Below are 27386 nucleotides of genomic sequence, written 5' to 3'. Positions count from 1 at the left end.
GGAGAAAATTCAATGGTTTTTGGTTTTTTTTTTTGTAAAGAGTTGATTGATCTTTATAATGACATCTTGTGGAATATAATATACCTGAAGAGATGAGTATAAAATGTGCTAATTTTCTAAATGTTAATTCATATGTTAAATATAGTATATGTACCTAAGACTTACTCTGAATTAACTCTGGAATCCAGGTAAACATTACTTGGCTTAAACTGCTGCAAAAAGCAAGTCAGTATTAGCTTTGTCCTGTCATCTAAGCAGATATTAATTGATAAATGTCTTGTGTATATCAAATTGAATGCTACTTCTTTGTTTTTCCTTCTGTTTATCAGCTATTTCCTCGAAGATGTACCTGGTTATATGTCATGAACAATTGTTTGTTATCAATATCTGGTAAGTTACTGTGCTATCTTGCATTGGTAGTGCTGGTAAACACTTGGTTTCGTATTTGAAGTGTGGTTTGTTTTCTAATTGCCAGGTAAAGCTTCTCAGCTTTATTCCCATAATCTACCAGGACTCTTTGATTATGCAAGGCAAATGCAAAAGTTACCTGTTGCTATTCCAGCACATAAACTCCCTGACCGAATACTTCCCAGGTAAATACACATCATCGGATATATCAGAATATCTTAGCTCTGGGAGTTCAGGAGATGCTTGTGAAGCTCTGGGAACACCAAATAGTGGGGGGCTCTGTTCACAGATTGCAGTGAATGACTCATGTGCATTAATGAGAGGGTTGAGCCCTACGTTTAAGGGATCAGGATGTGAATTACTCTTGTTAGAGAAATGGATTTTGGTACACCTTACCTTCTGGTTATGAAACTTCTTGTTTCTGGGCATGGCTCTTTTCAGGTATAGTCTAGTGTGATAAATCCTGCTTGTACTTGATGCTGAACAAAAGCTATGGCCATGCCCCTCTTGGCTGCTGCAGAAATTAACCCTGTCCTGGCCAGAACCAGGCTTGCCAAACAAGCCTTAGTAGTAGCTCATTCAAGTCCCAGCAGAAGGTAGTAATGCTAATGTAGTTTGCAAAAAAATCTTTGGTTTTTAAAGTGCATAGTGACACACTGGTTCTTCTAATGGAATAGGATTTCTGTTAGGAAATTGTGTTACAGAAAATTTGATTCTCTGCTACCTTTAATTCTATTAAAAGCCTATTAACAGGTAATTCTTGGGTTCAGGAAAGGCTTCTTCTTGTTCAGTTACCTGCAAACGTAATGGTTTAACATTTGTCTGAAAATTGTGTTCTGCCTAGAGGGTAAATTCTAAATAACTAAGAGATAATTTGTGCTTTGAATTGTTACCTTCTGTGTACCTGCACTATTGTTCTGCTCTTCTCTTCCAAATTTGACTTTGGTGGGTGACTTTGGCTTGAGGACTGAATCAGCAGTGAGCTAATAACCATAATTACCATAAGAATCATGCTAGGAAAGCCATACTAGATTCTGCCTGGAATAGTACCTCACCTAAGTTGCAGAGGACTCAGAAAATTTCTTGTCCAGTCATGTCACTTCCCAGGAAAAATGCTGCATAACCTGAATGTGAGTGCCAAGCCAGTCATTCAAAGGCAGGAAAGATTAATTTAAATAATGTGTTTTCCTGTTTTACCTCTGGTTGTAATGTGTCAAGGTAGTCACATTTAGCCAGGCAGAAGACAGACATTTGAAGTATGTAGGAGAATGTAATTTTTCCTACCAGACCATAAAGTGTACTCTTAAACAAGTTTCTGGATGCTGTGATGGTGAGTGCTACATGCAGAATGGTAAAAGCAGAGGTTTTGGTAGAGAAAAGGCAAAGCAAAATTGAATTTGAAGTAATTTGTGTGGTTTATATATTCATTTGCAAAATGTTCTAACCTCAGTTTATGGTACTTGGTAGGCAGACATTCAGTAGCAGAAAATATGTGTGTGATAAGTCTCCTTTCGAGCTTCTTTCCCTGGAGTGTCCTTGAGCAGTTCCTTTCAAACTTTGCATGACTTGTTCCAACGAAAATTTGTGACCAGTACTCAGTTTTCATGCTGTTCAGTCCTTTTGCATTATCAGTCACTTCTGGATAGTTCCATTTGAAATGTTACACAGTTGTTTTCTCAATTCATAGCTTTGAGTGCAACATCTGTCTATCAATCTATTTACTCCCATCTTTTCTACAGCATCAAATTACTTATTTTTATTGTTAAGAGTACTGTGGCTGGTCTCAATAGTCTGTTGTCTTCTGATGCATGTAGAAACTCTGAGTCCTGTTACCAGCAAATAACATTTTGGCTTATCTGATAAATTTTCACATTATTGTTTCCATGATTTCACAAGAAATATACAAACTTGTATTTTTCTTAGTTGTTTGGTGTGGCAGATGTTTTTCTATCAGTGAATGTCTAAAAAGAAAATTCACTCAATTGCTTTAGTCAATCAATAATTTTGTTTATCTTTTGTAGGAAGTTTGCGGTATCTACGAAAATTCCTGACACTAAATGGTGTCAAAAGTGTTGTGTTGGTAAGTGAAGGTCTGGAAAATAAATGTGAAGGGGCAGCACAAGTGGTGGCAATATTAAGATTATTGAGTCAAGTGTAGAAGGTAAAAGGAGAAGAGACTTTTGTCATTATGAAGCTGTGCACTTGCAGATGGCGAGCTCATTCAGATTAGTCCTTGGGTTTAAGCAGTAGAAACTTTCCCCTTTAGCTCTTTATATTTTAGAGACTATTTACAAGAAATGCAGAGAACCAGAATGATGTCAAAATTCAAACCATTTCTCAAGAAGAACCTAATCTCCATGATGGAGAAACTTAGAGAAGTTGCCATCATGATTAAGCCACCAGCATTCCTAGCAGAAGTTTCAGTTATCAATACTGGGTGGTGAAAAGCAAAGGACTATTTTTAAGTCTTTGAGGACAGTGTTGTCTCTGAAGCCTTTATAATATGCTTAATAATATGCCAGCTACCAAAGTCTCAAAGCTGCACTCTGTTAAGACATGTTCTAAAAGGGAGGCAGGTAGATTAAAAAGCCCCAGACCACTGAGATTGTTAATGAATGCTGCAGGGAACACTCATGGGATGACGAGTGAAGTGACAGGGGTCAGAGTATGTAAAAACTCTGACTTTCTGACAGAAAAATTAATTTTGGAAGTCCCTATGTTTCTAGGTTCATAAAACAAGAAGCCTTGTGATGTGCTCCTCTGTGATTCTGTGGTTGCTGTCCTGCCAGGCACAGAATTTAACAGGGGTGCTGTGGTACTTGACATTATGAGAGGAGTCTTCATATTCAGAGATATCTCAGCCTCCTAAGCCTGGAGCCCTTCATGCATGATAGGTGTGAGTGACAATTTGTGAACAGCAAAGGGTGGCTCTAAGAGTCTTACTTTTGTGACTTGAGCCTCCATTCCTTCTGGCACATAAGTCTGCTTTTGACCTCAGAGCAGCAGAAGTGCCACAGGAGGCAGGAAAAGATAAGAACTTCTGGTCTTCTTTCTGCACCTTACAGGTGTTGGTGATTGTTTTGTGATTTCTGCTGCTGAGTTCAGCCTTACTCAGGGTCACACCAAGCGTTATTTTGCACTTTGCAAATGCACTTTGCAGTCAGTCTGATGTTGAGTGAGAACCTGGATTAATGAAATAAAGCAGTGATGTTTAAGGTGCCAAGGGATTGCTGATTGCTGAGTTTCTGTGGCAATAAGGTAGTGTGAGCATATTTCACTTCTGTGATAGTTGTGGATTGTAGAAGCTTGTTATCTGATCTGTTGTTTATTGCCTGATGGCCCACAGTCGCTTTACTGCACAGTAAAATCTGGTCTTTAGATGTATTCGTACAAAGTGCAAAATAGCACTTGTTTGTCTTAAAGGAAATGTTGGCAGTGCTTAAGGAGTGAAGTTTTGTCAGTATTGTAGAATTGAAGATGTGAAACTTCACAGGACCCAATTTTGCTGCTTTATTGTTCTCTGCCAGTTTTTAATTGAGTTCCGACAATGGGAGAGCAGCACTTCCTGCTTTTCTATTGTTCTTCAGTTTCAACTGGATTTCCTGGTGGTCTAGAATTGTTCATCAGAATTACAGAGCTCCTGGATTTCACAGTTGCTGTGGCAGTGCTTGAAAGGCAGCTGAGCTGTTCACTGCCTGCTGGGTAACGGTGTGTTGTAGAAGAAGCTATTCTTTAACAGCTTGCTTGTGGTGATTTTGAGATAGCTTAGGCAACCCAACTCAGTAGAGCCAGGACACTCCAAATGTGTATTCAATCAGATATTTTTTAAATATATAAAACATTAGAGTGGGGGTGGTGTGTATTTTCCAAAAGTAAATGGATTGTTATGTAGTTGGAAATTGTTTATAATTTGCATGTACTTAATACACTAATATTCTCTATCTTTTCTTGGCAGTGAGAAATCCCTACACAGGCCACAAGTACCTTTGTGGAGCACTACAGTCTAGCATTGTTTTGTTAGAATGGGTTGAACCAATGCAAAAATTTATGTTAATCAAGGTAAAATTACAATAACTCTTCATGTTGTCTTCTAGTTATCTTGTAGTGGCTCGTTAAGAATAAGTATTAGCCATTTCTTGATTTATTAGACTTTTCTCTTGGTTTCTGTTATATTAAATTGAAAATAACTGTTTAAATGTGTCATGTATTAACTGACTCAAAGTAAATGTTCATGACTTTGGGGTGCACTTCAGTTAGAGAACGAAGCCCTTTTCTCCATGAGCATTGCCCTTCAGCTGCACAATAGAAAACTGAGGCTGGCAGGCTAAGACATGGGTTAACAGTGGTCTTGCTCCCATACTAGAGAGAAGGTGACCATTTAGTCTATGTTTTTTAACACTGAGGTGCCCAGAAATGCTTGTTATCTCCCCATCTGACATCACCTGAAGAGACAGAGCCAGGGTGGGCTCATGTTCATAAAAAGGCAGCTGCTATAACTCGATCAGCCTTGAAGAGAAGGCTTAGAGGCTCAGTAGCCAGGGAGAGCAGTGATGAGCACTCTTGTCCGTGGGCAGCTGCAAAGGACACACATGATAAAAGACATGCTATTTTATTTTAACTGAATTGGCATGAGATGCTCCAAGCTTCTTTTGTATTTATCAATTCCTGTTATCTGAAGAAGTAAACCTAATGTTACAAAGTATGTCATAAAATTTACTATACAGTTTGAATATCTAATAGCAACTCAGACTACATTTGTTTCCCTTCTAATATCTATTTTTGCTTATTCATCTAGCACATAGATTTTCCTGTACCTTGTCCACTGAGATTGTTTGAAATGCTGGTAGTCCCCGAGCAGGAATTCCCTTTAGTTTGTGTTGGTGTCAGTAGAGGAAGAGACTTCAACCAGGTGGTGAAGTTTGAGACTGTCAACCCAAACTCTACCTCTTCGTGGTTTACAGAAACAGGTTTGTGTGCTGTTGTCATTGCATTCCAAAATGTTCTTTGCTCTTCTGTTATAGCTGAAGCACTGAAAGGCTTCTCTAAGGAAGCAAATGGTTAAATCATTAAGGCTAAGTGATAATGGCAAGTTCTCTGCTTAAAGGGGTATCTGGTTGAACCTGCTTGCACATGCGCTTTTTTTATATTTCTCCTTGTTGAACTGATTGGATTCCTTGAGATTTTTGGTATAGCAGAGGATGGAGTTATGGCTTTTTGCATTTCCATAAATTAGGCAGCACTTTATTACCCTCTGTGCTGTTTTGTGCTCTACCCTGGCACCATGAGTTCTATTTATTTAGTAGCTTTTAGTAAAATTGCTTTCTGAGTAATTCCTTATAACATCCCTGGAAGATGTATTTTGGCTCTCCTACAGTGTGTCACTATGGTTAGAAATGGTGTTGTCACCTCCTGCTGAGATAGAGCATTCTTCTGGTTTTGTGGAAGCAAAAAGGATTAGGACCGCTGGCAGGAAACCGAGTGCCTGCCCATCACCAGTGTGCGCACCATGAGTGAGATGGCCGCCATCTGAGCAGCAGCAGACATTCTCCCATGGAAGTGTGCTAAGAATTACTTTTTTAGAGTTACACAGTTGCCCCCTGAAGCTAGATGCAGTGAGGAGCTAGTCATAGCTGGCAGGTTCAGAAGCAGTAAATACCTTTGGTTTTGCCTGTCATGGATCCATTGTTGGTTCGCGGTGAATTTATACACAGCTCTGTGCTGGTATACACATGTGCATGAGTCCAGATGAGTGTGTACTGTGCAATTCACTAGGAAGAACAGTTTTCTCCAGGAAGATACCCACTGATCATGCTGCTGCTGCAAAGTACATCAGATTTTGACACCATTTAAAGCATAGTTAGAATACCCAAAGTGAATAGTGGATGGCAAATTAACACTGTTTACTACTTCAGTAATGCATTTTATTTTCATTCCTTCCTACGTGTAACTGTGTGACTTTATAGCACAGCCCATAAAGGAAGCATGCTGAAGAGAAATGTCCTGTTGTCATTTCACTCTTAATGTTGCCTGCATTGGTGCATAAATATAAGAGTACTAATCTCTTCTCTGTTTTTGGGGTTTTTCTGCATTGTGCCTTCCACCCTTTGCTACAATTTCCTTGAATGACTTGTGTGTTCTCGTGTTGTGTCTGTGTTGTTGTTTTCTTCTGTTTTTGTAGCTCAAATTTAAACCCTTTTGTTGCATCAGCTTATTCCTGTCCCCTGCTGGCAGGAGAGCAATGATGCAAACAGATTTTTGGTTTTTTATAATTTTAATTTAATTTAAAAATCATTTTTAATGCTTTTGTGTTCTAGGTAATGTGCTCCAATTTCTCATGTCTAATGGATTTACTGAGTTTCTCTTTGCTATATGAAAGATGCCTACAGAATCTGGCAGTAATGTTGAATTAGTAAGAGTTGCTTTGTGTGTAACTTTAATGTTAATAAACAAGTGGACCAAAACTACACTTCTCTTTTGAGCTGCTATCCACTAATCACCCGTGGGTCAAATTCCCATTTGCTGTGATCTACACTGCTGCAGCTGTAACCCAGAAGAGAAAAAAATAGCCCTTCTTTTGAAGGTTTGGAGAAGGAAATAAGCCCCTATTTTTGGAATATCTGGGGATGGAACATCTGCAAACAGCATCAAGAATTAAGTAATAGTATATAAGTCCCTATCAGGATTATGAAATAAAGACAAAAGAAAAGTGCAGTGAAACAGCATAGCGTGGACAGTCACATATATCTGGCTTTTTGCAACAGCAGTATTCAATTACACCAAGAGAGAATAAGTGGAGAACAATGTACATGTCAGTTTTCTTTTGTGACATGGCTCAGAAAAGGCTGAATTAAATCCATACTTCAGTATTGTAGCTTCAGTTTTCCTGTCACAGCCAGCATGTTGGATAAGTGGACATGCATCTCTAAGAGAAGAGTAATGTCACTGTTAAAATGATGATTTTAAGTAGCTAAAACACACTAATCCATCAAAATGTCTCAAACTCTAGAACTTCCATTTCAAATTTCATGCTGATGTGTGTTATGAACTAACGCTGTCATTTTTTTACAGACACTACAGAGACGAGTGTTGTCCATGTAACACAGCTGGAGAGAGATACCATTTTGGTGTGTTTGGATTGTAAGTTTAATGTCAACTAAATACATATATATGTATGCATATACATGTGTACTGTCTGTCTTCAAATTAGGTTCTGTATTGAAGATAATCCTTGGTTAACATATCCTTACTTATTGTCTAGGCTGCATAAAAATAGTGAATCTGCAAGGCAGGTTAAAATCCAGCCGCAAACTGTCATCGGAGCTCACGTTTGACTTTCAGATTGAATCAATAGGTAAGCTGGGTTTCATTATTAGTCTTGAATATCCCTGCAGGTCAGAGAGTTGGGCAGTCACCATCTGGATGAAATTTAACAAGAGCAAGTGGTGGATTCTGCATCTGGGATGAGGTAGTCCCAGTTACGCGTACAAACTGTAGGATGAGAGGCTGGAGAGCAGCTCTGCAGAAAGAGATCTGGGGGTTGGGATTGATAGCAAGCTGAAGATGAGTCAACAGTGTGCTCTGGCAGCCAAAGGTCATGACCAGCAGTAAGGACATGGAAATTATATGAAGTTGCGTATGGGAAAATTCAGGTTGGATATTAGGAGAATACATTTCACTCAGAGGACGATTGATCACTGGACTGAGCTCCCCAGAGAATTGGTCACAGGACCAAGCTGTTAGAGCTCAGGCAACATCTGGACGATGCTCTAAGTGATCCTTATGAGTCCCTTCCAACTTGAGATCTTCTATGATGAACTTGTTCAATGTTACGGTAAAGAATTGGTGTGCTACCTGTCTAGTCTTTGGCATTTGGAGCACTACCTCACTCATTTCACTTTGTGTGAGAAGACTCAGTGAAAGGTTCAGCCTGTGCTTTCCTAGGAACAATTGGAATGAAGTAATAATCTTGGAGTCTTCTTAGATTAAGCTAAATGTCTTGAAAGCATGATGAAGACTTCTAGCCTCTAAGGGAATACCTTAACACAACCTACATAAACTCAGAATCACCCATGCGTAACTTATTTTGCATATGTGTTTGTGCAGTCCATTTTTATAAAGCAGCTCAAAGATTAAATGATATGATATGTCACAGGTTGCATAAATTTTGTTTCCTTGTGTGGAATTTGAATGAATTACATTTGTGAAACAGAAAGAATAGACTATTTTGCCAATTCTCCAGTAGTTACATACCTGGGTTGCACCACCTGCTGTTGAAAGAGGGGTAGGAGGGATGTGTGCGCAGATGAAAGGCAGCAGCAGAAGAAGAGGAACAGTGGGTTCTAAAATCATCAGAAGTTGCAGGGAGTTTTTTTCTGAGAAGCTTTAAAGCTTCAGGCTCCCAAAGATCCCATCCAATCTCCCACAGGGAAGAGGACAAAAAAACATTCCCAATAAAAACATTACTTTTAGAGCTCTTGATGATTGGGAAAGAAAGATGCTATGTAGCTGAAGCTTCTCACTCTGGGACCTCTGCATGTACTGTAGTCCTCACCCCGCTTGTCACAAAATGAGCTTCCAGTGGCCTTTACTGTCCTGGCAGTGTCTCCAAAGACACTCTTGGAACTTTTCTGTTAAAATTCCATATATATTGTCTGCAAATATTAAAGGGATTTCCTGTTCAAAGAAAATGACATATTTAGGACTAGACATTTAGAATATTTTCTGGTTAGGTGGAAATGTTTTTAAACCCTTCTCATTAAACAAGTAAGTGCAGCTACTTTTGAGGTAGGTTCAGTTTTCAGATTTCTGGGAGACATTCCTCAGTCTGAGTGGGTGGATGTCATGCAATGGAACGTACATGTACAGATTTCAAAACTATAGTCTTGTGCTTTTGGCCTTAAAAGCAAGGGTTGAGTTTATGCCTCAAAACTGATTCCAGTGTTCTTTCTTATCAGTTTGTCTACAAGACAGTGTGTTAGCATTCTGGAAACACGGCATGCAAGGAAGGAGTTTTAGATCAAATGAGGTGAGTTCTACATTTTGCTTCAAATTCTGGCTTCTAATGTAAGCCACGTGGAGGAGAAATGCTCAATACAGTTGCCTGAAAAAGAGTGAAACATTTCAGCAATTTCCCAGGTTAGATCTAGGAGCTGTATTCTCATTCTAAGCTTGTTTCATAAGGTAGAAAGCATTGGTGGAGCTGTGCAAGAACCCCCTCACATCTGACAAACAAAGCAGAAACAAAAGACCAGGCCAGGATGCCAGAAAATATCCAAGTCTAATTCTTGGTGATATTAATCTTCATCTTAAATTGCTTTGACGACCACTGTCAGTTCCTTAGCCTCTCACAGATGGATGCAAAAATCTAGGCTTTGCCAGTGGTTCCACTGCTAAACTTCAGCTTTTTGTCACAGTGTCAAATGAGTTGCCTGATATTTTTTAGTCATTTCCATGTTCTCTTGGCTTACAAGTACTTTGAAAAATTGCCCAGCTTTCACAAGAAATATTTTTCCATGTTCAGTAGAAAAATACCAGATTGACCTAAACATGGTTGATTTGGTTTTTTCCCTAAAATCTCCTTGTAGTCACTTTTTTAGCCCATTTGATGTGCTTTTTAGACAGAGTTAAACCATTATAACTATCTTCCCAAATGGTTTTTATTTTCCCTTGCTGCACACCTTGTGTACCTGTTAGTGAAAATTCTGTACTTTGTAAGAATTTAATTAATTTGGTTATTAATTAATATTTACAAATATTACCAGTTGCTCCATCAGTGTTTCATTGGCTGAGAAATTGAGCTCATTGTCACTCATTGTATTTTGAGGTACACATACAGTCACACCACACCAAGCTTAGATATCTCACATTGTTCCAGCACTACACTGACTTGCACAAAGCCTCAATTGACCCAGTCTGTACTAACAGTGAGGCTGCTCTGTGTGAACCAAAGGCTGGAGTCAGACTGCTTCTTATTTACAAGGTGCAAATGTTTATTGTGGCATTTGTGCATTGATCTACCCATTGGTAGAGCACTCAGTGGCTCTGCTCCAACTGAGGCCATGTCCCAGTGTGCTGCAGCCTAAATGGATGCATTTTGTTGTTTACGTAAAGCATCAGGGACAGTGGCTTGCTTTGTTGCTGTCAAGCCAAAGCCAGAACCCAAATGAAGAACTGAAAGCAGAACTGGGCTGTTGACAGAAAAGCAAGTCACCTAAAATGTTTTCTCTGTAGAACAAGTCTAGGGTAAGCTTTTGGGCCTTTTTAAATTCCTTATCTCTACTAGCTGTCCCACTAGCTGCAGCTGTTAAAAGAAATAAATGTATTTTCTGCTGTAATATGAAAAGCTTTCAGTGCCAGGCTCAGGTCTTGACCATATTTGTTACTTTGGGGGAAATCTTGTACTACGTAATAGGTAGGAAGTTGTTGCATGGGACAAAAAGCTGACTGACTTAACTTGCAGCATTTCTTTGAAGACATCATTAGTTCAGACTCCCTATTCTAATACAGTTGGCCTAATTGGGGATGACTTGAGCTGCTTGCAAAGTTATTTCCTCCCACAACTGTGACCTTCCACCATGGTTTGATCGAGTGTGAAAAATGAAAGAGGGAACTGTGAATTCTGACACAAGAAGTTCAAGATTTGGGCCAAGATTGTACAGCCTTAGCCTCACAGAAAGTAGAAATTAATTTTCTTAGAAAAGTGAAGGATTTCATTGTTGTGAATTAAAATTCTCTTGCAAATTTTCTGCTCCAGAAATGAATTCACTAAGTCAGCTAACATTACTAGGGTCTGGAAATGAGATAAGAATGCCTACTTTCCGCAAGAGTGTGAAATTTGGCTGTTTAGAAGAGGAGCTTTATAAACAGTGCTGCTTGATCACAAAGTGACTAAATACCCTTTGGAGTATGCAGTGGGCTTTGGTTGACTTCATTAATGAACATGATGATTTTCTGGGTGCTTTGATACTCATATGGTCATAAAGATGTATCGCACAAGTACAATTCAGCAACAGAACACACGGGTCTGTTGCACTCGTCTGAAATGTCAAAAGATGAAGTTTTCTTTTTGCAGTGGGCATAAGTACCACAGATTAGATTGTTTCTCTGCTAGGGTTTTCAGAATATGAACTTAATGCATTCTTACTATTATTCAGCAGTTCAACAAAATGTCTTTTATGTGTGATTTGCCTGACCCATTTTTGAATATACGCTCTAAAGTGACATTAATTGCACCCTATCTCTTTCAGCCATGGCTGTAAAGAGAATTTCACTGGTAACTCAAGTACCAAGCTGAGCCCTGCTGTTGTGCTTGCAGTGGCTAGCAGAGGAATTCATGTAATGTGGGAGGAATTACAGAAAACTTCTATATTTTAGTTAAAAGCGACAGTTGCATTATAGTCTCTATTGGATTTTAATTGGCAGTCAGTTGGTAACATCAGTCACAGTCAATTATTTTCTCTTGACTAATGTTAAAAACAAAATGAAAACAGTTGTGCTCTTAACATGTAAATATTTCTTTTTATTGTCTAGATCACACAAGAAATTTCTGATAATACAAGGATATTCAGGCTTCTGGGATCTGACAGGTAAGATGAGAAGTAAACAGGACATACTAAAATAAAGGAATAATGTGTGTTCTTCTACCTTGTAAAAGTTTTTTCCATGTTTCTTGCAAATTCTGTTTTAGGCATCTTAGACATTCCTTTGTGTATGTGTCTACCTTCCAGTTCTTCACTTTTACTTTTCTTTTTCTTAAATTCAAAATAAATAAAAACCCCCAGAAGCACTCAGCCATGCAAGAAGCTTTTACTTGGCTGCAGTCACAATCTCCAGGAGTATTTTTCTTTTTGTATTGTAATTCTTTTGTTTAACTTGGTGAAATCTTTACTTTGAGATGTTGTGCAGCAGTAGCTCATCAAAATCTGCTTCTGGAGATAAGTGCAAAAAGTACTTTAAATATCTCACTTTCACCCCAGAAAGGTAATCTACCAGTTCTTCTCCCAGCATGACAGTTCAGGTCTTGTAGGAGCTCTTGATAGCTCCCGATGTAGCTGTTCTTTGGCATCTGCTTTTGGGACCTGTCTGAGTGACCCAAGTGCTGTTTTAGGAGTGTTACTGACTTCCTCAACTTTCTCTGCCCTGGTGTTGAACTTTGTACTTCTGTAAGAGCCACAGAAGCAGCAGCTGTTTTGTCTTCAGGGGAGTGCATGCTGATATGACAGTTTCACAAGTAATGAATTCACAAGAACTGCAAAGATAGGTTTAACTTTTGTTTTGGGAATTGCCTCTGTCTTACGCTGCTTGCAGTAAACCCATGTGGCATCTGAGAATGACATTGCAAAAAATTGCCTTGTAAAAATGTCCTCTTCCCCAAATACAGTCCCATCTATTTCTGGCTTGCTCTGATAGTTTTCAAGTCTAAGAAAATATTTAAAGAGTTTGCTCTGCAACAAACATTAATTCCAGTTTCTTCATATAACCTTTTCCTTGCGGCTCTGTCCTGTTTTGTGCTTGAGTGTGAAGCCTTTTTCCAGTAACAGGAGTCCTTTCCTAGGCAGTTCATAGGAGCTGGTGTTCTGAGAATCAAAAACCTTGATGTCAGTCAAAAGCTTGTGTGTTTCTTTCTCCTCATGGGCAGGGAATTGCCTCATTGCATGAGGTGTCATTCCCTTTGTGGAGCACATTGAGTAGAGGTCAGGTTTTTTTCAGGTTTTTTAGTTTTGGAGCAAGCAAACTTTCCTGTCTGAATCCACAGGAGGGATTTGAGTTTCCCGCAATCTGCCTTCACTTCAGGATGTTTGTGGAGAAGTCAGTCATGAATGTCCTGGTCTGTTTAGCAGTTTTAGCAGTTCTTGCCTGATGAAAAAAATTTAAATAGTTTGTGAAACAAAATTGTGATGGCTAATTTCTCTTTGAAGAAAAAGGTCTGGTCTAGGACATCCTTTATGCTCTTTGCAGTTGCAGGCCCATGTAACCCGGCCTCTTTTCTCCAATGATGGCCAAAAGTGGGTGGCAAGAAAGAGAAATGCTCTTCACATAGTAGTCCTTTCCTTGAAGATTCTCTTTGCCTGCAAATTTTGGTCTCTGCAACTTTCAGAGCTGAAGGAAGTTTCTGTGGATTAGGTTACACAGGCTCAGAGATTAACTAGAGGTGTTCACAGAAGAATCAGCTTTGTTCATCTGTGATTCCTGTGGCAAGAGGCAGAAAAACAGCTCTCAGAACTGGAGCCTGGTGAATGGGTTCACTTTGCAAGGCTCCAGGAAAGCACAAGCCCAGTAGGGGAGTGATGGACTCTTCAGAAGCCCTCACTAAAGGATGAGAGGCAGCAGGGATACATTGCAGCAAGGGAGTTTCCAGCTGCATCAAAGGGATAAGCATGATCAGTGAGGATGGTTCAACACTGTAGCAGGAGCCCAGAGAGGCTGTGGAAGATCCTTGGAGACCTTGTCTGGGTAACACCGTGAGCTTGCTTTGAGGTTGGCATTGGTTTGAGAGCTTTTGGACTAAAGGCATCCAGGGAAAGAGAAATAACAACCAGTCAGATGGATCCTAGGGAAGAATATTTAATTAAACCCAGGTTTGTTTCTAAATGAAGGATCACTTGACATTGTTGCCTTTTTAATTTCCATTTTAGGGTTGTGGTGCTGGAGAGCAGGCCGACGGACAACCCAACAGCCAACAGCAATTTGTATATCCTGGCAGGGCATGAGAACAGCTACTGAGAGCAGCGCAGGCAGGCAGCTCACTGTGAGGAGAACACTCCTGCTGCAGCAGCACTCGTGACTGGCTGAAATTGCACAAAAGCTGCAGTAACCCCACTTCAGTTACTTTATAATTTATTGTGGCATGAGGGGAAGACGAAAATTGTTTGTGGTATGGACACAGAAGCATTATGATACCACAGAAGTGCTTAATTTACTGTTATGTAATCTTTGTACATATGCAGTATTTTTCAGTGAAACTTCTTGCTGAAGCCCTACACTGACTTTCTGTAGATAGAGGTCCTCCTGTTAAGTACAAGTGTCTTACCTGTACAGATGTAAAAGTCACTGAGGATGCAGAAATTAAATCGGGGTACTATTATAAGGACGTCTCATGTGTTTATTATAAAGTGGGATTCTAGCAACAAATATAGTACATTTAGCAACACTATTGTATTTTATTATATGTAATTTACTAATGCAAATAAATATTAACTTTTAGAAATTGTAACCAAGGCTGTAATCAGATTACAATCTTGTTTTAATTTCAATACAACACACTGGTGTTCATGTTTGCACAATGTATTGAGATGTGATGTATTTAGTCACAAAGGTAAGCTGTGACTTTGTGGATATGACTTGGGCTTCAAAGTTCCTTTTTTTTTTTGTTTATTTGGGTAGATTCCTTTGTGAAACAAACCAGTTAAACACCTGTATTTTTATATTTAATTAAAACTTTCCTTATGATTACTTCTCTATGCTTGAAAACAATACCTTATGGATGGGTGTCAGTCCCAGACTAGTGGTACCTGGCTGTAATTCTGCAATAGGTGTTTGAATTATTAGTGTATACAATGATAAAAAGTAGTTATTACTGTTTGTCTTACTAAATAGTTTCATATCATGATGAAAAGGAGCAACATTCCACATTGTGGAAATGGCTCAGAGATGTTGCCATTTTGACCTTTTTTTTTGGCCTTATAACCATTTTCACACTTTTCTTGATTTTAGGATGTTAACACATGGCCAAAATTTAGTTACTACCTCATTGAAACAACACAATGGTTACTACGCATCACGGGAACTTAGTTTTGATCAGAAGTATTTTTGACTGCTATTTTCCAATGGAGTGTGTAAATGCCAAGTTTTAAGCAAAATGCACACATTTGACTCCTTTTTTTTGTATATGTTCTTTATATTTTATTGTGATAATATACACTAAAACCAAACTAAATTAAAAGTGATTTATGGCCTGCGTTATTGTTGTGATGGGTAATGCTTTGAAATATGTTCCCTAATGTATATAATGTAAAATAAATTTTTTTAACATGTTGTTGTACAATTAGATTATCACCTGCACTGATTTTCCACATAAGACTATAATGGAACATACTGAGTTTTCAATTCTGCTATTAAATGGTTGTGCCAAACACAGAAGCTGGGCGTCTCTGAATGTATGAACAGAGGTTGCTGGAGCTCCATTCCAATTGATGCCAATTGGAATGATTGCCATTCATTCCAATTGGCATCAATTCAGTTTGATGCTCAATTGGCATCAAAATGAATTAATGCCAGTTGATATTGGCGTCAATACCCTTCTGGCCTGTGGGCAGTGGACATGTAGATTTCAGCTAAGTCTTTCCAAATGACACCTTGTGTGGTTTCTTCCCTCCATTTCCTGCTGTTCCACCTCTGTTGATTTATTCTTTTTTTCAGCAGGTTTATTTTTCTGCCTGTTGCCCTCAAGCTCACTGCCTCTGCCAGCCCCATCGTGGCTGTTCCTTGTCCTGAGCCTGTGGGGGAAGAGGTGGTGGCACAAGCCTCACTGCTGAGCAGCTGAATTCTCAGAAAAGCTGAGAAGTTGTGTGTGTGCTTCACAGCACCCTTGTGAAATCCCCAAGGGCGATTTCCATCCTCTCTCCTGTGGACTGTTCCTCACTTGGACATGCAGAAAGTCACTCAGATTTAGCAAAGTGCTATTTTACTCTGCTTGGGCATTTTTGGTATGAGCATGCATGCAGGGATGCAGCTGGAAGGGCTAAAGAGGACAGAGCAGCAGCATGTGGGAAGAAGGGAGCATTGTGCTAGGGCAGGCTTGTTTCCAGTCTGTTGGTAGAATCAGAACAGCTTTGCTCTTCCCATGCTGCTCTCCAACCTCAAAGGTAAGAAGTGAAGAGTTCCTGCTTTTTTGAGGAATTGTCCTTTTGCAGGATTTGGGGTTTGTGCCACAAAACTGCCTTTCCCACATCTCAGGCTGCTTGCCTGCTCTGCTGACAGCTGAGCCCAGGAGCCTGGGTGTCTGGTACATCAAAAGATCTCCTTTGCTAGACCTGAAGCTGCCTCAACTAAAGTTTTCCTGAGCCATGCCCGGTAGGCACTTATGACGGAATCCTGGTGTAGGATTGGGGTCAGTGTGTGGCTGACTGATGGGAGCCCAGTCAGAGCCAGGAAACCCCAACACAGGTACCATGAGGTTACAACAAGGCCTCTGCCATGGGTGATGGACACAGCTCCTCCAACAACCTCTGTGCTTCCCTTTTCCTCCTCCTAGTCCCTTCCATGCTGGCTCCTAGCAATTGGAAGGAGCTGCTGGCAGGCAGGAGGATTGATGTGACCACAGGATCAGGCACTCACCAGCTGGCAGCCAAATCTGATGAGTGCAGGGATTGAGTTTGGGCCTTGGCTCAAACTGAGCCTTCTTACAGGGAACAAAGAAAGCAGTGGCATTGTGTATGTTACAGAAGTGCTCCTGGAAGCTGGGATCACAGGGCAGTGAACTCTGCTTTTATCTTTTTCTTTCCCATCTCTCCATGCAGTGCTGCCTGCCTGTGTCAGAAACTGGATCTGGTGGCATAAAAAAGAGTGGTTCAGATTCAAATTCTGCATCCCACAGCCCCTGACTGAAAGCAGGGGCTGTGCAAGGTGAAGCACGCTGCTGGCTGCCTGCAGCTCTGCCACGGGGAGCTTGCAGTGGGGCTGGGGGAGCCCAGCAATGCTGTGAGCACTGGTGGGGGTGGAGGTGTCCCCCAGGCAGGGGACATTTCTTACACCCCACAGGGTTCAGTTTTGGCCATAGCCCTGCTGGGTTTTGAAGGATTGCAAGGGAAAATAGCTGGTAAAAATAGGGAGTGTGGCCAAACCTCTTGCTTCCCTCCAAGGAAACACACCTAAAATATAGGAAGGCCTGTGTCATCTATGAGTGGTGCAGAAGAAGCTGTAGAAATTTGTCTGGGGAGGGAGACACCAGTTCCTTTAGGAGGCGTGGATACATCTCACCAGGTCCCATGGATTTGTGCACCTTCAGGTGCTTTGGATAGCCTTGAATCCAATTTTCTCCAGCAGGTGATTCCTCAGTCCCCCAGGCCCTGCCTTTCCCTTCTGCAGCTCGGGCAGTGTGGCTGGAGCACATCCTGGCGGAGACGGGGACAAAAAAGTAATTGAGCACCTCAGCCTTTGCCACATCCCAGGTGATCACGTCTCCCCTTTCCTTCCAGAGCGGGTCCTCATTTTTCCTAGTGTTCCTTTTATCACCCACATACCTGCAGAAGCTTTTCTTCTTATCCTTGATGTCCCTGGCCATGTTTAATTCTCTCAGAGCTTTATCTCCTCTTTCCCTGGCTGCTCGGACAACTTCTCTGTATTCCTGCCCGGCTTCAGCTCCTGCTTCCACCCTCCACAGCCTCCTTTTAGTGTCTGAGCTTGTCCAAGAGCTCCTTGTCTATCCACACAAGGCCTCCTGGAATATTTGTCCAATTTCTTGTCTCAGTTGAATCCATTCCCATGTGTCCCAGCAGACTGATCCATCCCCACGTATCCCGAACCGATCCATTCACGCTTGTCCCACACCAATCCATCCCGAGTGTCCCAGCCGGATCCATGCCAAGTGTCCCACACCGATCCATCCCTCGTGTCCCAGCCCGATCCATCCCGTGTGTCCCACACCGATCTAATCCGAGTGTCCCAGCCCCATCCATCCCGAGTGTCCCAGCCCCATCCATTCCGAGTGTCCCAGCCCGATCCATCCCGAGTGTCTCGCACTGATCCATCCCTTGTGTCCCAGCCCGATCCATCCCGAGTGTCTCACACCCATCCATCCCGAGTGTCCCAGCCCGATCCATTCCCGTGTGTCCCACACCGATCTAATCCGAGTGTCCCAGCCCGATCCATCCCGAGTGTCCCAGCCCGATCCATCCCGAGTGTCCCGCACTGATCCATCCCGCGTGTCCCAGCCCGATCCATCCCGAGTGTCTCACACCCATCCATCCCGAGTGTCCCAGCCCGATCCATTCCCGTGTGTCCCACACCGATCTAATCCGCGTGTCCCAGCCCCATCCATCCCGAGTGTCCCAGCCCCATCCATTCCGAGTGTCCCAGCCCGATCCATCCCGAGTGTCCCGCACTGATCCATCCCTTGTGTCCCAGCCCGATCCATCCCGAGTGTCTCACACCCATCCATCCCGAGTGTCCCAGCCCGATCCATCCCGTGTGTCCCGCCCCTCGGGCCACCGCCGGTTCCAGCGAGCGGCCATTCGCCCTCCCGCCGGCAGGGGGCGCGCGCGGCCGGCCCGCCCCCGGCGTCACTTCCGCCAGGAAGGCCGCGGCCGCGCGTGGCGGGGCGCAGGCGCGGAGCGCCGCCGCTCGGGCCGCGGGGCCGCCCGGGGCTCCCCGCGCTCCGGAAGCGGCTCCGGGGCTGCCGGGGGTCGGTCGCGCCGTCCCACAGCGCAGGCGGCTGCCTCGCTGCCTGCCCCGGCGCGGAGGGGCTCGGCAGCCGCGCTGGGGCGATGCTCTGACAGACGGAGCCGTGTAGATAAAAACCGTGCGATGGACACGCGAGCCCTGCTCCCCCTCGGCCCGGAGGGACGCAAGTGGTGCTGCTGCGGGTTTCTGCTGGTCTCCCTTGGTGACACGACTGGGAATAGGGGGGGATTGTTATGAGGAACTCCTGAGAGAATTTTTGTTAATTAGTGTTCGTGTCTAATGGCTTTTAGTTAACCTTCTCGTAGTTTAAATACCTTTTTGCTGAGAAGGCTTAATCAGGACAAACTAGCAAGTCTTGCTCCCTCAGGACGGTGAGGCTTGTGCCTGTGGCACGGAAAGAATTTATTCGGAAGAGAGGAAAAAATTGTGAGGGCTCCTCTTCTATCCTGAACCCAGAAAGCAGAAGGCTTAAGAAACAAGTTTTCTGACACTGTTACCTGAACTGGCTTCAGATTGCAGAACTTCACATGATTTAGTCCTGCACGGCAACACTTTCTGAGTTACTGTCTAGTAACAGCGATTAACTGCAACTTTTGCCTGAAAAGCTCCTTCCTTTGGCTGGTTGAGAGGTCTCAGGCGCTGCAGTTGTACCCCTGCAGTATTTCTTCCTAATTTCCCCTTGCAGTGTACTGCCTCTCTTTTCTGGGCATGCTCTTTGAGGTCTCCAGCATTGTGTGGCTTTGTCCAGTTCTTGGAAGTCTTTTTGCTTGTCTCATCCGTAGCACGTGCTGTTAATGTCTTATCCCTGGATAGTTGCTTCCTTGAAACTTCAGTACTAACCACACGGCTCTCTTGTGGTGCTTGTGAGCACTTGGACACCCATCCAGCTGAAGCCTGCTTGGAAACTGGAGCTACCCAAGGTCCCAACCACAGAGAGCTTGTTCCTTTGGAGGATGGTTTATTCCATGTTGCAGCAAATGTTTGTGAGATTTGGAAGGAGTCTCAGTGCTGATAACTTGAGTACACAGAGTGAGGATTCAAAGCAAGCAAGCATTAAAACTTTGGGATAACTTGTGACATCCGAAGAGCCAGATTTCTTCCTAGTGGACAAGACATTCGTAAAGTCACCCTGCTTTAAAGATGCTTCCTGAAGGAGCTGGATGAATTCTGCAGTGGGAAAAGGACTTCTGGAATCTGAGGAGAAGGCCAACGAGGACAAGCTACCAAGGATGATGAGCTGGCCCTGCAGGTATCGTTGTCTTGGTTTTGTCTGCTCTGCTTCTCTTTGTGGGTAGAGGGGTGACAGGAGGCAGGTGGTTAGTTCTGAAGGCTTCACTCTGAAACTTGTAACTGTCTGGCAGGTGTTGGCTCTTTTGACCTCAGCTTTTCATGAGATCACCCCCTGTTTCTTACCTTCTCTCGGGTTGTTGCTGCCTACTACTGCTGTTTTTGTAAAGATGGAAATAAATAATCTGTCCAGATTGTCACCAGTTTTACTAAGGAGCCAAATACTTGAGTAACAGGAAAACTAAATGGAGATGAAAATTTTAAATCATTATCTCACTGCCTTTTTCATTAATGGACAAACCATACTGTGTATTTTCCTAGCATGACAGAGGTACAGATAGTTTTGAGTCGGGTGTTTTGCCCTGATAAAGGCCCCTAAAGTAGTGAACCTGTCACGAGTGGCAGGTAAACCCATGAACTTGCCTTGAGGGGGTCAGTTGTCTGTCATGGTTCACAAGGCAGGTGCAACACTGCAGCATTGCAGTCAGTGACCCCTTGGGTAGCTCACCAAAGACCTGAGCTGCACCTACAGGCCAGCACGTGGGACTGGTAAAGTGGAGAGGGTGGCAGCATTTCCCGATGGGGTCAAAGGGCAGGACTGTCCTGGAGGGAGACTGGTGCCTTGTGACTTTGCTGAATTGCCAGAGCATTGCTGTCTCAGTAGGAGTGAGATTTTTGGAAGGTCACGTATGCCCCATTGTTGCAAGAGGAGAACCTTTCCTTCACTTCTCCCTTAGCTGACCAGATGCTGACACTCATTCTAAGGTAGTGACAGCAGCTGAACCCCCCCTGAAACCAGGTGGTTGTAGAGGCAGAATTGTGATATTTCCTGCAGAGCTGGAAGTTAGACTTAACCATTTGTGGAGACCTGTGTTGAATTAATAGGTCCATTGAGGAGAGTGGCATTTAAGTAAGAGCACATATACCAGGATGGAGTGTTTGCAGCTCTCAGGGAAAGCTGCCACACGTGGACTGAATCATTAAAATGCCATTGCCCTTTTGTAACTGTGAGTTGGCTTCTAATGCAGTGCTCAAACTACAGCCTCGGGATTGCTTTCTTTAAAAAATGGGTGTTGTTGAATCATTGCAAATAGCTTTCTTTTTCCCAGTGGATTATTTTGATTCTATATTTTTATCAAGCAGCAAACCCAAGAATATAGAGTAAGAATAAATCTCTTCCTGCATCAGGCAATTCTTAGAGGAGACCATGCCTTGTGTTTCATGAGAGATGAACCTTAGCAGTAGAGCTGAATTTGCTTTGAACAGCTGCATTTGCAAAGAGCAGCTCTTGTACCACTGAGACCATAATGTAATCCCTTTTCTTCTGATTCTTCTTCAGATGCTGTCAAGATAGACTCCAGTGCACTCAATTAGGAAGAAAATTATGTCAACTGAGATTCTTCTCTGCCTGGTCACAGTTATTTTGAAGCTGCTTAGGAGGAGTGTTGCAGGGAGCTGTGTTTGATGGCAAAAGGCAGTAATCATGGTGGTGAGGTACAAGAAAAGGAAGGAAGAAAGAATAACAACAGGTGTCTGAAATTGTAGTTGCAAGAATGGACAGAAGGTGAGATGCTGTGAGATGCTGAAGATGAAGGATTCAAGACATTTGGAACACCAGAGGTCTTGGGTACCTGGAGACAGAGACACACAACTTTTAATGCACCTTGGAAAACAGACTCAGGAATTACACCTGCCATGTGATGCCTCTTCCAGCACTGGTGTTCTTCTGCTAGTGAATTTACACACTTTACTCTGGTCATAACCTTTTGGATAGTTTTTCTTGAACATCATTCCTTATGACTTCATCTTGTGAGTATAACTTTTTCATGGAGTCAGAATTTCTCTGCACGTGTGTGAAGCACTTGTTCCTGATCCCTTGGTTTTGCAGTAGGAAGCATGTCATCCTTACTGATGGATACCTTAAGCCATTTGATGATGGAGAAAAACAAAAGAACATTCTACTCTTTGCATACCCTCAAGTTGTTTTGAAGTTGAGCAATTAACCAGGGGTACTGCTGGAATTTGTTGTGGTCAGAATGATTGGACTGGTGTGGCTTGGCAACTGATGGGATTTGCTCCTTCAGTTAAGGAAACTGTTCCTGACAGCGTGCTTCCATGGACTCCATGTGTTGTCTGGACCTCTCGTGGAGCAGAAAGACATGGGAAAAGCTGCTTCAGTCACTACAGAGTTCTCAGGAAGCTGCTGTTGACAAAGATATTTCTACCTGATTTTTAATTACATGGCTCTTCAAATTGGTGACAAGCCAGTTGCCACTTGCTACTTAGAATAGCACTTTTAGCATTGCTTCACACAAAATGTTGAGCTTTCTTAATTTCTGCTCACTTTGTGTCATCTCTCCTTCTGATGGCTGTGGAGGATAAATCTAAGAACCTCCTACAGCTGAAGTCTTCACTGCATGACTTTTTTCACCTGCTCAGTGGAGCAGTGTAATACTGCTGCCCTTTTGAGACATCAGCAGAAATGTTCTCAGAAATCCGAGTCCTGCATCCTTGGTGAATTGTTGCTGAAGAGTGCATCCAAGACATTTGTATTTGATTTAATTTCCTGTATTTTTAATTGATCAAGGTAACAAAACATGGTCAGGGTTACCAAATATCAGCAGAGATGTACAAGAATAGAAGAAAAAGCTTTTTAAGGAGTGCTGACTCTATAAGAACACTCATCCATGCAAGGTGTACATAAAGTACTTTGTCCTGGAGTGTTTAGTGGTAAGCTTGTCAGTGGTTTTTTAGTCATTGAGGGAAAATAAAGAAAGGATGTGTTGAGTAAAAATGAGCTACAGCATTAGTGAAGACTTTCAAAGGTGCTGAATTGAAGAAAATTCTTGCCAGAATGATCTCATCTGTTGCCAGATTTGTTTCTACAATGGATTATTTCTACTAATAATCCATTTCCAAATGTTCAGAAAATTTTCAGTTTAGAAAACTACTTACAGTCAGTAAAGTGTTATCTTCTCTGATAAAGCTTTGGAGGGTGGCTTGGCATGTTGTCTCATTACAGAACTCCTTCCATGATTGGTGTGATGTGGTAAATGCTTTTTTCCCTTTCGACCCTTTTTTACAAGCCCTTCAGCTGCCAGCAGGGCAGACTAGCAGCACAGCCCACGCTCAGCAGTGAGGTACAGTTGTTCTTTAGCAGGAGTTGTTTTTTGGTTCATAATGTGACTTCTTGCAGTACAGGGGTAGTCTTGCCCAGTTATGAAAAAATTATCTGTAACCCGCAGTTGATGCTTCATTTTTATTTCAGTTTGATGCTTCATTTTTATTTCAGTTTGTTATGTAGCTTTAGAATTACTTCCTTTAGAATTCCTTCAGAATTGTTTCTTATGCCATTTTCTGAAGCTGCTGGAGCTTCTGCTGCTCCTGATGGGCTCAGGTCTGATGCTGTTTTTGGAAGCTGCAGGATTTGCCTGGTGTTTTCTGTACTTAACAGAACACCTGTGAACCTGATTGTGTTGATTGTTAATGATTATTTGGGAGCATAAAGCTGGTGTTTATGTAATGTGAAGTTGCCTTACCAGCAACCTGTTAGACTTTTTCTCATGGCCACTGAGGAAGAGGTAACTGAAAACTGTTCCTGAGGATGTATCACTCAGATTGTTAGATTCACTGGGTCTTCCTTCCTTATGTGTTATCAAACACCTCATTCTAGCGCAGAACAAGCTGTTAGACTTGGGTTTGGGTCATCTTGTGACCAGCCTAGGAGTCGTGTTGGACCTGTTGGGAGACCAAGCCTCTAACCCGAATCTGTTAGATCTGCAATACTTTAATGAAACATTTCTCAGGGTTTGGTTTAAAGTTCCTACTGCTCCCCATGAGGCTTGTGGGAATGTTTATATTCTAATTTGAAAAAAAGTTTGAAAAAAAATGCTTTGAGAAGATTTTATGTAAAATAAGCTGCTATAGGTTATTAAGTAAAGATCAGCTATATTTATATTATACATTAATCACTTCCTTCTTTGTTGTTGATTTCATTGACTTTTTCTGCCAGTTTAGATTTATGGCTGCCTAATTTTTAAGGTCTTGCTGCTCCTGATAGAAATTCTTTGCTTTTGTGGATTTTAAGGGAAGAGGACAAAATAGCAGGGGGAAAAAAAGCCAAGTGTTCGTACTGTAGAATTTTCTTTAAGTGTTATATTTTTTTTTTTTTAAGCAGGCTCTGTTTTTCTCTGCTGATATTCTTAAGCAGATCCTGAAAAGCTGTTCAAGAAATGCTGGCTCTGCTTATCTTTAAATAAAGAAAACTCTGGCCATTTCTCTTTTGAGAATTAGGAAATATTGAGAAGATTTGATATTTCAAAAAAGTGAATACATGAGTTGAATGAAAACAGCCATGGTGGCAGGGATTTGTAGCTGATGTAGGTTGTATTTGCCCTTTGGAATTTATGGGGTATTTGAAGATTTGAAGCTTCTTTTAAAAGTTTTTTAACTGCTTTTTTAATAATTTCCCTTATCATAGGATAGACATTTTATTGTGTGCGTAGGAGGGAAGGGAATGGTTCTGTCATTATTTAAGGGAGAGGTTAAATGTTTAGATAAGAATCTGATCTAAACATCACAACACTTCAGAAGTTGTTAGTCTGTTTTTATCACGTGTTTTCCTAAGTAGGATTGAAGGATCTGGTGGGATTGAAGCCATACTCCCCCTTTTCAAGGGTGATAAGGCAGGGTGGCCCAGGTTTTTTAATTTAAAATCTGAGATGACTTTATGAGAAAGATGGAAAGCCCCTGGTAATTGGATCTTCTCTTTTTTTTTTTTTTTTTTTAACTAATCATGTGATGGTTTATGCTAACAGATGTTCCCATTTCTTGTCTTTTACTAAATCTTGCATCTTACTCAGTTTTGCATCATGTCTTAGATAATGGACTTGGGACTTCCACTGAGTACCCTCAAATAACACTCTGTCATTCTCAGTCTGAGCCTTTGGGTACTACATTAGTGCAGATACTGAAATTACACATTTCTGTGATATCTGTGCACCAAACCATGCTGTACTTTTCCTTGTTAGTCTGGTTGTTTTCTTTTGTTCACTTGTATGACTTTGAACCCTAACTGATACTAAGTGTCACGTAGCAATGAAGGTTATTTACCATCTACTTAATACAGATAAGCTGTGCTGGCAAGCCAGTGGCAACTCATGATGTTTTCTTCTGCCAGGGTGGATGCTCTGTTAAAGTGGAGCTGGGCAGTGGCCTTTGAGAATGATGTCACTGTCCCCAGACCAAAATGCTTAGGGAAAATGAAACTTTTATCTCCTGAACTTGGAGTAGGTTATCATTGTTGACTCTGTTTTGGCTGACTATGGATAATGTTTCAGGTTATGGCCTGATGTGGTATTTTTGTTTGTTTGTTCTTATTCTTACAGGCTGTGTGTTACAGACCAAAGGAGTTGTAATGAGGTGATTAAAGTCTGGTCTGTTTTCTAAGTTAAGGAGAAAACAGAGCTGCTCTTCGTCACTCCAGTTCATCTGTACTTTTAGAGTATTTTTGTTGAATTGACTTGGTAATTTAACACATCTTGAAATACAGAGTGCTGGAGTATAATATAGGGCTACTGTAATACAAATCTGTTCAGTTCTGCTTTTAAAAAAGCACACATTAAAGGCAGCATCTTCCAGACAGCTCAGATCAGCTCTGCTCCTTAAGAGAACACTTTGGCAAGTCTGTAATTTCTGGTGTTAAGGTGTTCCAAGCTGGTACAGTATTTCAGATGTCAGTGTTTGAATTGTAAATAATGTTTGGGACTGCCTGGCATGCTGTTATTCGTGTAGCTCCACAAACACACTCTAGCTGTGCATAGTGAAGTTCTTAGGAAAAGTGAAACTGTTGGCATAATCAAAATAGTTGTGTTAGCTAGTCAAATGGAGAGTTCTTCTGTTCTATTTTTGCCAGACTGCTTTTAAGTTTAAAAAGCAGTGACTTCTGGAGGTGTTTTTTAAGACCTGCTGAATAAGGGTTTGCAGTCTGCAAGAAGCCAAACGCGTGATCCAGCGTATTTGAATCCCAACAGCAGTTAAGTGAGCACCAGGACTATGCCCAGACATGAAGCTTTCAGACTAATGAGTGCCTTAGCAGGCAGGTGGATTTCTGTTTGAGGCTGTTGTGTGTTTGAACTTCATAACATTTAGTTTTGCTATAACTGCAAACAGGAATTAAGACTCAGGTGTGAAATTAAATAATTATGGCAGCATTATTTGAATATAGACATGGGTTTAACATTTGGATGAGGCAGATTGTTGGGTTTTGCTTCAGAGTTGTTAGGCTCTCATGTTAGTGATTGAGAGAACTGAAGGCATTTTGAGTTGTGTGCAGGGGAACAGTAAAATGATGAAACTGGGGCTTGACGGATGCATTGCGAAAGTCAGCAGTCAGCTTGCTCTAGCATAATATTTGCCGTCGGTGTAGAACTGAGATTAAACTGCCTGTTTATGCTCTGAAGCACTGAGCTTTGTGTACCTGAAATTTTGGGTGATCAAAACTGTGCTAATTTGTGAACTACAGAAGTGCAAAGGAAAAGTATACCTCAGGTTTCGGAAGTTACGTGACTGTCTGGAAAAAAATTGAATGAGCAAGGGGGATTGTTCCTTTTTGAATTTGCACCAGTAAGAAATCAGACACACTTATGACATACACGTAAACATATTGGGACCAAATTTTCAAAACCTTTCAGCTGCCACTTGATGCCAGGACAACACTCTGGCCTTTTTTGAAGTGGTTTTTGGTTTGTTTTTTTTTACTGTAGAGGCTGACATATTTTAAAAAAACACTATGGAAACAAACTTCTAAGCGAATCTTATGAATGTTTCCTGAGAATGGATTCAATAATTTGAAATAATAAATGCTAGTGAAGTCATTGTTTCTGTAGTGTGCTCTGTGAAAAATGTTCTGTATTTTGTTGTTATGGATTGTGTCAAACGGGAAAAACCCCCACTGCTGAAACATCTTGCAAAAACAGTGGTTAAAGAGCTAGTGGAGAGAGATAAGTATATGCAAGGGCTTTAAAAGTTTTTTTTAAAGCACAGTTATTAATTAACCATTTCCTTGACATTAAATACAATTTATAGTGATTTAGGTACATAAGGCATTTGAGATTTGTATTTCTGTCAGGTGCGAGCGTTTCACTCACGTTTGTCTGATGGACCTTAACAGAGCTATGTTATTGTGTTTGTCTGGGCTGTTTGGCTTGGGTTTTGTCATCTTTTTTTCTGGAAGTAAAGCATGTGGTTTGGGGAAGAACAAAACTCAAATCTTGAATTCTTCTTTCTTTCAG

General features: G+C 41.6%; 1 protein-coding gene across 6 annotated transcripts in view; it reads left to right on the top strand.

Moving 5' to 3' along the window:
• The window catches only part of MAP4K3 (mitogen-activated protein kinase kinase kinase kinase 3), a 68224-nt gene extending 52786 nt beyond the window's left edge, over positions 1-15438 (top strand). For 5 of the 6 annotated variants that reach the window (XM_041476844.1, XM_041476842.1, XM_041476840.1 and 2 more), the window contains 10 exons: positions 330-390; positions 476-593; positions 2430-2488; positions 4364-4467; positions 5204-5375; positions 7477-7545; positions 7667-7759; positions 9363-9433; positions 11938-11993; positions 14043-15438. In XM_041476844.1, coding sequence (XP_041332778.1) covers positions 330-390; positions 476-593; positions 2430-2488; positions 4364-4467; positions 5204-5375; positions 7477-7545; positions 7667-7759; positions 9363-9433; positions 11938-11993; positions 14043-14130 — 891 coding nt within the window. In that variant the 3' untranslated portion in view covers positions 14131-15438. The remainder of the gene's footprint in view (positions 1-329; positions 391-475; positions 594-2429; positions 2489-4363; positions 4468-5203; positions 5376-7476; positions 7546-7666; positions 7760-9362; positions 9434-11937; positions 11994-14042) is intronic. The other variant, XM_041476841.1, reaches the window with a different exon arrangement.
• Positions 15439-27386: the final 11948 nt, after the last annotated feature.

The sequence above is a fragment of the Pyrgilauda ruficollis genome, unplaced genomic scaffold, assembly GCF_017590135.1.
Source record: "Pyrgilauda ruficollis isolate IOZ18807 unplaced genomic scaffold, ASM1759013v1 scaffold4, whole genome shotgun sequence".
Classification (NCBI taxonomy): domain Eukaryota; kingdom Metazoa; phylum Chordata; class Aves; order Passeriformes; family Passeridae; genus Pyrgilauda; species Pyrgilauda ruficollis.
Note: the sequence above shows the minus strand (reverse complement) of the source record. Positions and strands in the feature narration are given on the sequence as shown.